Source organism: Protopterus annectens, chromosome 15.part0 (assembly GCF_019279795.1).
Source record: "Protopterus annectens isolate FY-2018-M chromosome 15.part0, PAN1.0, whole genome shotgun sequence".
Classification (NCBI taxonomy): Eukaryota; Metazoa; Chordata; order Ceratodontiformes; family Protopteridae; genus Protopterus; species Protopterus annectens.
In genome coordinates, this window is record NC_056749.1 from 544000325 (window position 1) to 544013112 (window position 12788).

Sequence of the window (12788 nt, forward strand, 5' to 3'; positions counted from 1 at the left end):
CAGATACAGACATGGATAAATCAGAAGGGTCCCCAAGGTCTCTCTCTGAAGATGTTTCTTTTTTGGACATCCTTGAAATGCTTAGGCAAAGGAGGGACTGGACTTTCCTAGCCCCTACCGAGGGCGAGTCTGTATACCTGGATTCATTCAGTTCCCGACCTTCCACCTCCTGGGTATCTCCTCCTTTCGATCTACTCATGTCTCTAGTGGCTCGAAAGGCTTGGTCAGCTCCAGATTCTGTGGAACCTACTCCGAGGAGACCAAATAAATTCATTACAGCCCCCCAGAACAAGAAATTCCTCTCCAAAGGTGGTTTGCCTGTTGATGCCATGGTGGTGGCAGCAGCCACTAAGAAAGAGTTAGACCTCTTCTTCTGTTCATCCTCCGAACAAAGAGTCTCGGACAATGGACAGATATGGAAAGCGAATGTTTGCTTCAGCGACCTTTTCAATGAGGTCCCTGAATTATCAATGCCATTTTACACGTCTTCAAAGGGATCTCCTGAAAGAGCTTGGAGATACCCTTCAACATCCTACAGCTGAGGGAGCACCAGCCAAAGTAGCTTCTCGGCTTGCGACTCTTAATTCCATAGTTAACTTCTCCATGAGGCTGATTTCCTATGCAGCCGATGGAGCAAGCAGAGCCGCAGGGACAGGTGTGTCTCTCAGGAGACATGCTTGGATGTGGCTATGTCAGTTTGCGGAACCCTTTCGAGCTTCCTTCACCAATACTCCCTTTGATGGCTCTTTTCTCTTTGGGCCTCAGGTGAAAGACACGTTGACCAGGTGTGAACAGGAAGGCAAGACTCTCTGCTGTGGGAGTCCGTTTTTCCACTCCTTCCAGACCTTATCCCAAGGGTCAGAAGAGTGGAAAGATGTGGTTCCGAAAATCCCAGGGACCCTTGCCTGACACATGTGGTGATTTTTTTCCCCCAGAGGCAGAGGGGGAAACAACAGTAACAGACACCGCCCTTGTGGCAGAGGGGGACCGCAAAACCAGGGTGACAGAGAAACTTTCTCTGCCAAAACCCTTCCAGCATCCCTGAAGGGTTGCCCGACTGCTCGCCTCTGGAGGTAGTCTGGGGAAGACTTTCGCTGTACCCAAAAGCCTGGCAAAATATAACAAGAGACAGATGGGTACTATCCATCATATCCGGAGGTTACAAAATTCCCTTCCATCAATCCCCCATAGAATCGAAGAAGCCCATCCCAGATGTCCCACCCAATCTAAGGGGTCAAGCAGTCACAGAAGTTTCAAGACTACTAGAAAAATGAGCCATTCAAGAAGTCCCCGCAGACCAACTAGGATCCGGAACTTACTCAAGATTCTTTTTAGTACCAAAAAAGACAGGGGACTGGAGACCAATACTGGATCTCAGCAGATTGAACAAATTAATACAAAAAGAAAAGTTCCGGATGGTGACACTGCAGTCCATTTTCCCTTTTCTGGGTCAGGACAATTGGATGTGCTCCATAGATCTTCAGGAAGCGTACTACCATATCAAGATGGACAGATGCTCCAGGAGATTTCTTCACTTCCGGGTAGGGGTCAGTCATTACCAGTTCAGAGCTCTGCCCTTTGGTCAGAGCTCTGCCCTTTGGTCTCACCTCTGCCCCCAGAGTGTTCACAAGTGTATGGCAGTAGTCACGGCTCACCTGAGGCGTCAAGGATTCCAGGTGTTTCCCTATCTAGACGACTGGCTCCTGACTGCTACCACCAGGCATCAACTCTTAGAGGTACAGGATTATACAATCACATCATGCACTCAACTAGGCATTACAGTAAACTTCGAAAAATCTGCCTTGTTGCCCTGTCAGTCTATTACATACATAGGAGCAGAATTAAACACAAAAGAAATGTTTGCAAGATTACCACAGGAAAGAGTTTCCACCATTCGTCAACAAGTGTTAATTCTAATGCAGAGCAAAAGGGTTCAAGTCAGACATGTCCTCCAAGCTCTAGTCTCCATGGCAGCTGCAATTCTTCTTGTCCCATTAGCGCGTTTCCACATGAGAATCCTTCAGTGGCTTCTTTTCACACAGTGGTCTTTCCAGGAACTACCCATGTCTCACATGATCCTGATCACAGAAACATGTAAAAGGCACCTTTCTTAGTGGATGGTCTCCCTACTAGTAATTCAGGGCAGACTCTTCATACAACCCCCTCCGGTAGCCACAGTGACCACGGACACCTCCCTGATAGGGTGGGGGGGGGCATTATCTAGGCAGGACAGTCCAAGGCACTTGGCAACCTCACGAGTACCGTCTGCATCTCAATGTCATAGAAATGAGAGTGGTTCTCCTAGTGTTGCAAGCCCTTCAAGACTCTATTCCTTCCGGGACCATTGCAGTCCAAACGGGCAGCACGTCAGTGGTGTGGTACATCAGCAAACAGGGCGGGACCAGGTCTTACCCCTTATGTCGAGAAGCACTCAGACTGTGGCAATGGGCGATTTCCTCCCAACGTTTTCTGATAGCAACGCACATCCCTGGGAAATCCAATGTTATAGCGGACAGGCTCAGCAGAGCTATCCTCATGCCTCACTAGTGGTCTCTGAATCAAGAAGTTGCGGATCTTATCTTCTGCAAATGGGGACAGCCTTGCTGCGACCTATTTGCCACTCCTCTCAACAACAAATGCAGCAGCTACTTCTCCCTACTTACTCTTCCAGGTCATATACCCAGAGATGCTCTAGTCCACGATTGGCCTCAGGGACTTCTTTAAGCTTTTCCCTGATTCCAAAACTCATACAGAAAGCAAAATCGTTGGGTTGCAAAATGATCCTCATTGCCCCATATTGGCCTCGACAAATATGGTTCCCGTTCCTACACCTCCACCTTCTGGATCAGCCGTGGATTTTGGACCCGGTTCCAGATCTGCTGATTCACCAATCAGGCGGGTTGCACCAATCCCTTCAAACTCTCCAGCTCACAGCTTGGTTACTCCACTTCCAACCTTAGCCAGGCTTTCCAATATCTCCCCAGCACTCCGTGATATTATTGTTTCCTCACATAAGTCTACTACGAGGAAGACATATGCTAGTAAATGGAAACGGTTTTCTTACTGGGCAGAATCTAGAAATTTGGATCTTTTCTCAGCCCCAATCCATGAAATTCTTGAATTTCTAACACAGCTTTTTCAGTCTGGTGCAGCTTCCGCTACCATTAGAGTACAACTAGCTGCCATTTCTAATTTTCATATCAGTATGTTTAATTCTAGCATGTCTCATAAGCTCTGCAAAGCCTTTATGAAAGGAGCATCTCTTTTTAGACCCCCAGTTAGCAATCCTCCCCCTACTTGGGATCTCAATTTAGTTTTAGCCTCCTTAATTTTGCCTCCCTTTGTACTGGCAGCATCGTGCCGTTTAAAATTTCTTTCTTGGAAGACACTTTTTCTGTTTGCTATCATTTCAGCTAGACGTGTCTCAGAACTTCAAGCACTATGTGTTCGTCCTCCTTACCTGGTGTTTCACAAGGACACAGTTTCTCTGAAGACCAATTCATCCTTTATTCCTAAAGTCTGCTCAGAGAACAATTTAAATCAATCCATAGATCTCCCAGTTTTCTTTCCTAATCACAGCAGCAAGGCAGAATACAAGCTCTACCAATTGGATGTACACAGACAATTGCGTTTTTACCTCCATAGAACTAAGGAACTAAGAAAGTCAGACCAGTTATTTCTTTCTTATGCTTTCAACAAACAAGGTCTTCCAGTTTCTAAAGTGACCTTATCCAGATGGTTATCTGATACTATTGCCTTTATTTATCAATTATGAAATAAAGAGCTACCAGCTAAACCAAAAGGTCATTCCACTAGAGCATTAGCCACCTCTGTAGCATTTCAGTCTAGGTTGCCCATAGACTCAATCTGTGCAGCTGCCACTCGGGCAGATCCCCACACTTATCTCTCATTACAAGATAGATATGGTCTCCTGGAGCAGAGCTTCCTTTGGTTCTACTGTTCTGAAGAGTTTGTTCCAATGAGCCACCCGGGATTTTAGGTGCTAGGGACGCTGTCCCAAACAGCAAGAACGAAGGCGAGATAGACAACTTAACATAAAGATGTTATGTATCTACCATAACATTCCATGTTAGTTGTCTTCATCTCACCTTCCTTCTTGCGTCCCTCCCTCCTTCCCCCTTCCTAGAGGATTGTGAGGAGTTCCCTTTTGTTTTCACTGGCTGAACATCTTTTATTACTTCACATGCCAGGTAAATCTATAACTCTTTCCTTATTTAGGTGTATTGGACAACCAGTTTTGGTAACTTGTTACTGTACTAATGTCTAGTGTGCGCTATCACAAACGAGATCTGGGTAGCTGACGCTGGGCATTCTGGAATAAGGGGTAGCCTCGAGCCAGTAAACAGCTCTCGAGCTATAGAAGATGGCCGAGTCAGAGCCGAGGATCGGCTCCGAACCCAAACAGCAAGAAGGAAATCGACAACCAACATGGAACGTTATGGTAGGTACATAACTTCTTTTTCCACTAGCCAGACTGCATATGCGAATCCTTCAATAGCTACTCTTTTTCCAGTGGTCTCTTCAACAACTACCTCTGTCTCATCATATTCTGATAACAGAATCTTGCAAAAAGGACCTTCGTTGGTGGATTTAGCCTGAACAACTGACGACAGGAACACCCTTTCTTCCTCGCCAACCCATTGCTACTGTGACCACAGATTCCTTCCAGATAGGGTGGAGGGCATTATCTAGGCAGGACTGTCCAAGGCACATGGCAAGGTCACGAGGCTCACTTGCATATCAGTGTCCTAGAGATGAGAGCAGTGCTACTAGCGTTGCAAGCACTTCACGACTTTTTTCCTCTAGGGACGATAGCAATCCAGTCGGACAATATGTCAGTGGTATGATATCTAAACAAGCAAGAAGGAACCAGGTCTTACCCCCTATGTCGTGAGGCTCTTTGTGTTTGGCAGTGGGTGATATCTTTCCAGCGCTTTCTTGTAGCAATGCATATCCCGGGGACAACCAGTGTGATAGCCGACAAGCTCAGCAGGGCAATCTTGAAGCTGCACGAGTGGTCTCTGAATCAAAACGTCAGGGAGCATATTTTCTGCAAATGGGGACAGCCTTGATGAGATCTGTTTGCCAGTCCAATGCCAAATGCAGCAGCAACTTCCCAATTATCCCCCCCCCCAACGGGGGAGTCACCGAGAGACGTACTTGTTCACAATTGGCCTCCTGGACTTCTTTATGCATTTCCCCCCTTTCCGCTCGTATCCAGAAAGCAAAGTCCTTGGGAAGCAAAATGATTCTGATCACTCCTTATTGGCCATGTCAGATTTGGTTCCCCTTTCTCGGGCCTCATCTCTTAGACAATCCATGGACTCTGGACCCAGTTTCAGACCTCTTGACACACATGTCAGGCTCCCTTCACTCCTGCCTCCACACCCTCAACTTGACAGCGTGGCTGCTCCACTTCCATCTCTAGTCAGGCTTCATGAGTTTTCACCTGCAGTGACCCATATCGTCACGTCTTCCCACAAACCTTCCACGAGGAAGTTATATGCCAGCAAATGGAGAAGATTTTCTATCTGGGCAAAAGAGAAAAATGTAGATCCTTACACAGCATCCATCCCCTTGATGTTAGAATTCCTAACCAAACTTTTCCATCAGGGATCAGCTGCTGCTACGATTAAAGTTCAACTGGCAGCGATATCCAATTTCCATTTGGGACAACATGTGCCTAATCTGATGGCTTATAGATTGTGTAAAACTTTCCTTAAAGGCACTACCTTGCTAAGATCTCCCTTTCAGGAACTTATATCTCCTTGGGATCTAAATTCCGTTCTGTCCAAACTTACTTCTCCGCCTTTTGAACCCGCGCATTCTTGTGAACTGAAGTTCCTGTCTTGGAAGACCATTTTTCTAGTAGCTATTACATCTGCTAGAAGGGTGTCAGAGTTGCAAGCACTGTCAGTCAAACCTCCTTACTTGATTTTTCATAGAGACAGAGTTTTCCTTCGTACAAACCCTTCTTTCATCCCCAAAGGTTGCTCTCAGTCTAATTTGAACCAAACTATCGAACTGCCAGTATTTTTTCCTAATCATTCAAACAGTGCAGAATATAAATTTCATCAGCTTGATGTTCACAGACAGTTAAGGTTCTATCTACATAAAAACAAGGAACTTAGAAAATCAGACCAATTGTTCATATCCTTTTCTGAAACTTGGATAAGTCTGCCAGTCTCGAAGGTAACTCTATCTAATTAGATTTCCAACTGTATCTCATTTATGTACTCTTCCAATGGAAAGAACTTCCGTTTAAAATTAAGGCTCATTCCACCAGATCCCTATCCACATCTGTTGCCTTTCAAGCCAGAGTCCCAATTAACAGTATTTGTGCAGCAGCAACTTGGGCTACCCCTTATACCTTTATTACTCATTACAAATTGGATTTGACCTCAAGGGGTAGAGCCTCCTTTGGTTCCACGGTTCTTAGGAGTATATTCCCGTGAGCCACCTGAGAAAATGGTGCTAGGGACGCTGTCCCATGTGCAAGAATGAAGGTGAGATAGGACTACAGAACATAAAGAATTTATGTACTCACCGTAACGTTCCATGTTTGTAGTCCATCGCGCCCTTCATTCTTATGAACCCACCCACCTACCCCTGTCCATGTATCCTTGGAGTATCTGGAGACAGGATAGCATTGCATTTGGTAGGGTGGAGACCTTTCATCTTTGTTGTTTCTTGTGGATAACTTTTCTATCACTTTTTAGATAGCAGCAAATAAGATCTGGGTATTCTTACTAGTGCACTGTGGGGTACCTGCCTTGCCACAAGCCAACTGAGAGACCTTGAACTTTGTAATCAGCCGAGTTGGAGCCGAGGATCGGCTCAGAACCCATACGTAAGAATGAAGGGCGAGATGGACTACAAACATGGAACGTTATGGTGAGTACATAACTTCTCTTTTTAGAGGAAAACATAAGATGGTGTATAATGAATAGCTGAATAACACTGTCTGGAATTTCAAAATCCTTTGTAAGACTTGTTTGTGGTAATGACACAGAATGTACCAAGTTATGGAGCCTCCAATATGGTACTGCTGAGCAATGAAGGATTGAGTTTCAACTGTAAACTTTATAAGCTGGGTAACCTAGTCATAACATATAATTATTTATATACTAAATTCAAGCTAAAGTGGAATTTGGTATCATTACAAAAGTGCTGATCCAAAGCAAAGTGCCTTCACTACCAAGGAGCCTGGTGAGCCTAAAATGACCTTACTGACCATATACAAAGAAATGAAAGTAATGAACATTTAAATCAACGGTTATATGAAGAACAATGACTTGCATTTAAAAGAGAACACTGAAGCTATCACCAAACACTGTGATGCTTTTCAGTCCTTCATAAATGAGAAAGAATTGCTGAATCCAAAAGTCTCCACAGATAGTCAGGCTGGGACTTGTGAATGTACTCCACAATGACCAAGAGGACAGATCTCAAAGCAAAGACTTGTGCTTTAGTGGGATATCTGAATGTATGGAAGGCAGGGACTTGTCTGGCGATGAGTAAGTTAACCGAATGGACCCTCTTAGACCCCAAGGACATTCACCTGTAGCATACACACTGAACCGCCTGGCTTCCATAGATACCTGGCAAGACTTGTTCTCAGTACATACAGATGAGGTTTCCCACTTTTTTTTTTTTTTTTACCTGAAGGAACGGATTCAGTCAACTTTATGGAAGCCAGGTCTGCATTTGAAGTGTAATGGTGCCAGAGTCTTTATGGACCAAGACTTTTCAGCAGTTAACCACAGGAAGTTGTGGAATTCCACCCTGTACAGGTTATGTGCCAGCAACTGGGTCTGAGATCCCAAGTGCTTTATCTGGCTTTGCTGAAGATTTTTCTCAGGGGGTACTTGGACATTTGAGACTCCTCAAGCAATCTTGAAAGTCTTAACTACAAGAGACAGAAGGTCACATACGCAGGCTTCAGATGGGTAAGACCTTGATAACCCAGAGGACAGTCAGCATCAGGAATCCAAGAGATCAAGACAGGGAAGCTTATTTACCTTATTCAGGAAATACTGAGCATTTAAATCTACAGTGGATATCCTACAAGAGCAACAGGACAAATTGAATAGAAGCAATGGACCATGGTGTGACCAAGCTGGATCCACTTGGTGGTCTTCATGGATGTTTGAAATTCATTAGTGGATACTTTAATATACTGCCCCTTAAAAGGTGTCTTGCATTTAAATTTGGGGCTGCATGGGGCATGGGCAGATGACACAAAGGGTTAAGGATTTGAGCTGTAGTAGGGCTTTTATGGTATGCTTGTTTGCATTTAACTGGATGTTGGACACTTCCTGGCCTTCTTCAGCTTTCTTCTCACCTTATATTTAAAAAAAAAAAATCTTTCGCTTAGTCTTTTTTTTCTACTTTAAAAAATTCTGTATAGTAATTTTTTTTGGCTTCAGTTCTTTGTTGCTAATTCCATATTGTTACAGCTATACAGTGTGTTTACTTTGAGACATGGCTGACAAGGCAACTGGATTTTAAAAAAAAATATTTTGCTTGTGAGCATTGAATTCCTCCCCAAGATTCACTTACTAAATTTGTCTACTTAGTGGGGGACTTTGCATTTGGAGGAAAACTCTGAGATTTGCTCATCCTTTGGGCAGTGGGTCCTTTATGGCCACCGTTCAAAGTTGGTACTTGAAGGTCTTCTCCCTGCTCCACTTCTGATTCTTTCCCAGGTTATCCCCATTAGAGAGGACAGAAAATACTTGTAAAAAGAGGCATTTGGACTTCTCAGCAGTGCATCACTGATGGCACTGACTTCAATGATTAGGAAAGGTCCCTAAGGCCCACCCCCCTGAAGACGACATTGGAGACATCCTTGAATTGCTTAGAAAAAGGTGGAGGGACTGGTCCATTGATGACCTTTCCCAAGAGGAGGAGTCTGTGGTTCATTCTTGTTTATACTTCCCTGTGGACAAACTGATAGACTTGGTGTTCCAGTAGGTGTGGAAGGAGCCAGACATGGTGGAGCCCACTCCCTGTAAACCCAACAACATTTTATTCCTCCCTCCCGATAGGTCACATCTAAGCTAGGGGCTTACGGTGGATGCCATTGTGCCATGTAATGGCCATTAATAGTTCTTTCCATCTCCTGAAGAAGGGAGTCTTGGAGCCCCAGACAGATTTTGAAAAGTGTGTTTACACATTATCTATGTGTGCTGAATTACTTTGCTCATTTAATTAGGTTTCATAGGGATTTGAGCAAATAGGTGTCCAAATCTTTAAGTTCCATGACAGCTGCTGTCCTGCAAAACACTGGATTTGCAGTTGGCAGCCATTCAGTCCATCATGAATGTGTCCATCCCCTTGTTGCAAACACAGCGCATGGCACATCTAGAACAAGTGGCACTGGCATTGCCATACACAAACATGCCTGGATGTGTCTGTGTTTTTGTGAAACTTCAAAATGTACTTGTATATACTTTTTGATGGCTCCAACTTGTTTGAGACCAAGGTTAAGGAGACACTTAACAGGAGTGAACAAGACAGTAGAACTGTCTGCCATATGCATTCACTTCTCCTTTAATTTACAAGTTCCTTTTCTTAAAACCAAAATGGGGGAAATCGATTGCTCCAAAAAATCTCAGGGTTTTGAGCAGAACACTCCTGGAGACAGGCCCCCAAGGGGGGAATAACATTGGATGTTGCCCTAGATGCAGAGGTGGACTACAGAATCATGGGTTTTGAGCTCTTTTCACTGTCAAACCCTTTCAGCACTACAGAAAGGTTGCCCGACTGCCACACTGTGGATGCAGTCAGGGAGCACTCATCTGTGCACCCTTCCATCGTATTGGCCATCACTCAAGGTTTGTGGGTGTTGAGAGTAATAACCAGAGGTTTACTAGGTTCTCTTTAGTTCTTTCCCCAGAACCATCACAAAGAAGCCTTCTGATGTTCCACCTCTATAGGGAAAGGCAGCAGCTCATGAGTTCAGAAGGCTGCTAGACAAACAAACCATCCAGGACGTCTCACTAGACCAGCAAGGATCTGGACTCTGCTCCAGATTCTTTTTGGTTCCAAATGAAAACTGGGACCTCAGACACATTCTGGACCTTGGTTGGTTGAACCAATGTGTAAAACAAACTACTTGCTAAATGAAACAAACTACTTTCTACAAGTTGTGAAGGTCCACTGAGCACATCCACTCGTAATTCTGAGGAAGTACGACTGGATGTGCTTGATGGACATCATGACCCCTACTGCCACATCAAAATAGCAAGATAGTTCAAAAGGTTCCTTGTCTTTTGTCTGGTAGCCAGTCATTTTCAGTTCAGAGCAATGTCCTTCAGACTCACCAGAGCTTTCCAGATGTTTAAGTGCGTCTCAGGCTACAGGGGTTCCAGATGTTCGCTTATGTAGTTGATTGGCTCATAACTTTTGCTATGAGGAAGCAGTTAATTCTAGCAAGGGATTCCTTGTTCCACTTTTACTCAGAACTGGGAATCACGATCAACTCGGAGAAGTCAAAGCTTATACTAGTCCAAACCGTAAAATTCACAGGCTGCCATTTGGACATCACCACTTAAGTAGCTAGGCTTCCAATGTCAAGATTAGTCACTCTGTGCAGTCAAGCTTCACAGTTTCTTTCTCACCTAAAATCCTCCAGCGTGATCCATTTGTCATCTCCTAGGCTCTGTGGCAGCATCCATTACTCTTGTTCCTCATGCCAGATTCTGCATGAGGTTATTGCAGTGGACCTTCAGTCCAGTGGTCCATTTATCATCCTGAGTACTTTCCCATCAGACTCGCAGGGATTTGCAAACATATTCTGTAGAGGCTAAATTCTCCACTGGTTATTTCCTCTCCCAGGAGCCATGGTGACCACTGATGCATCCCTTCTGGGGTGGGACATTTCAAAGGGAATACTGTCCAAGATACATGTTCTCTAATATAAGCTAATATTCACATCACTGTACTGGAGATAAGGGCATTCCTAGTGTTGCAGGCCTACCAGGACTCCCTCTCCACAGGTATGCTATCTTTCCAGACAGATGGCATGCCTGTATTCTTGGTATATCAACAAGGAGGAACCTGCTCATATGTCTTATGTTGGGAGGCCAAAAGGGTTTGGTAGTGGACAGTGTTTTCCCAGTGCTCTCTGACTGCAGTGCATATCCCATGAATGTCCAGTGTACTAGTAGATGAATTGAGCAGATTGAGGGACAACTCATGGGACAGAAGAATCACAGTGGCTACCACGATCTTCAGCTGCTGTGGCCATCCTTGCTGTGACCTGTTTGTGATTCCCTCCAACACCAAATGCAGCTGCTGCTTTACCTTGATTCTCCAATAGAGGTAGTCCTTGAGGGGATGCATTGGTCCACACTTGGCTCCCTGGATCTCTTTTGTACTTGCTTCCTGACTCTACTGATAACCAGATTTTTCCAGAAAGTGGCCTGGTGCAAAGTGAAGTGGATTCTTATTGCTTCCTTTTGGCTTCAACAAATGTGGTTCACTTTCCTGTGTTCTCATCTGGTATGCCCTCAGTAGGTTCTGGACCCCAGTCTGGATGTGATATCTCGCCCATCAAGCAAGCCCTCACCTGGACATCAAAACCCTGAATTTGATTGCATGGTTTCTCCACTTCCAGTGATGGCCAGAAATTCCAAACTCTCATCCACTGTCATTCACATATCCTCATGTCAGACACCTTTTAACAGGAAAATTTACAAAAACAAATAGAAAAGATTTTCTAGCTGGGTGTTAACTAAGATTTTCTAGCTGGGTGTTAGCTAAAGGCCTAGACCCTTTCCGCTGCTGCCTTACAATCTATTCTAGACTTTCTTGCAGACGTTTTTCAAGCGGGAGCCAGCTACTTCAAGATTAAAGTTTATCTGTCAGCCATTTCTTCATATAGGTGAAGATCAGACCCCTATGGTATTTTTGAAGCTTTTAATGCCTTTTTGGAGGTATCTTCCTTCTGTGTCTCCCTTTGAGTGGTTTTATTACTCACTGATAGATGTTGCTGCAAATCTTGTACAGCTGTGTACAACTTCCTGTATTGCATCTCTCTGCTGGACCTTTTTTCTCTCTGGTCCTTGGTTGAAAATGGTCACTGCTCATTTGGGACTGTCTCAGTAAAAAAAAGCATGTAAAATATAGCGGTCTTACCTTGACCAAATTGTTAGCACCACCCATATATGTATTTATTCTTGTTAGTTCATTAAACATGAAGCATTTCAGTATAGATGTCTTTCTCAGAAAAATGTTTTGTGTGATGTGGATGGCATACTGGAGCATGGATGGGATAGTGGGTTTTGAAGAAAAGGGGTGCATATCAGTATGGATATATTCTTATAATTTACTCATGGAGTAAAACGGTGTAGCTGGGACAGTAGATGAGTGTAAAAGATTTGTTTAAGAAACACTTGGGTCTAATGAATTTAGGTTGACAGTAAGGCTATGCTGGTATTGGTGCAGTTCTGTCGACTGTCATAGTTTAATCTTTACATCAGACATGACCAGAATGTGAAATCTAATTATTTTCTTTCACAGTGATAAATATAGTGGAAGTTCACCTTGCAAAACTGATGTTAAAGGATCTCAAGTCAGTGTCTACACCATGGTTGAAGGATCACAAGTCAATGTCTGTTGGCAGAAGAAAAAGCTTTGGTACCGTGGCTTTGTTGTTAGAAAAAGGGCTGCTAAGAATGATGTGAAAATGCAGGGTAAGTATTCTAAAGACTTCATTCTCAGACGCTTGGTTGACATTGGGTACATCTCTTCCTTTTCAC

At 44.1% G+C, this 12788-nt stretch overlaps 1 protein-coding gene across 3 annotated transcripts in view; it reads left to right on the forward strand.

Moving 5' to 3' along the window:
- LOC122789915 overlaps nt 1–12788 on the forward strand; it is a 931531-nt gene that overhangs the window by 468716 nt on the left and 450027 nt on the right. For all 3 annotated transcript variants that reach the window (XM_044057371.1, XM_044057370.1, XM_044057372.1), the window contains exon 6: nt 12550–12722. In XM_044057371.1, coding sequence (XP_043913306.1) covers nt 12550–12722 — 173 coding nt within the window. The remainder of the gene's footprint in view (nt 1–12549; nt 12723–12788) is intronic.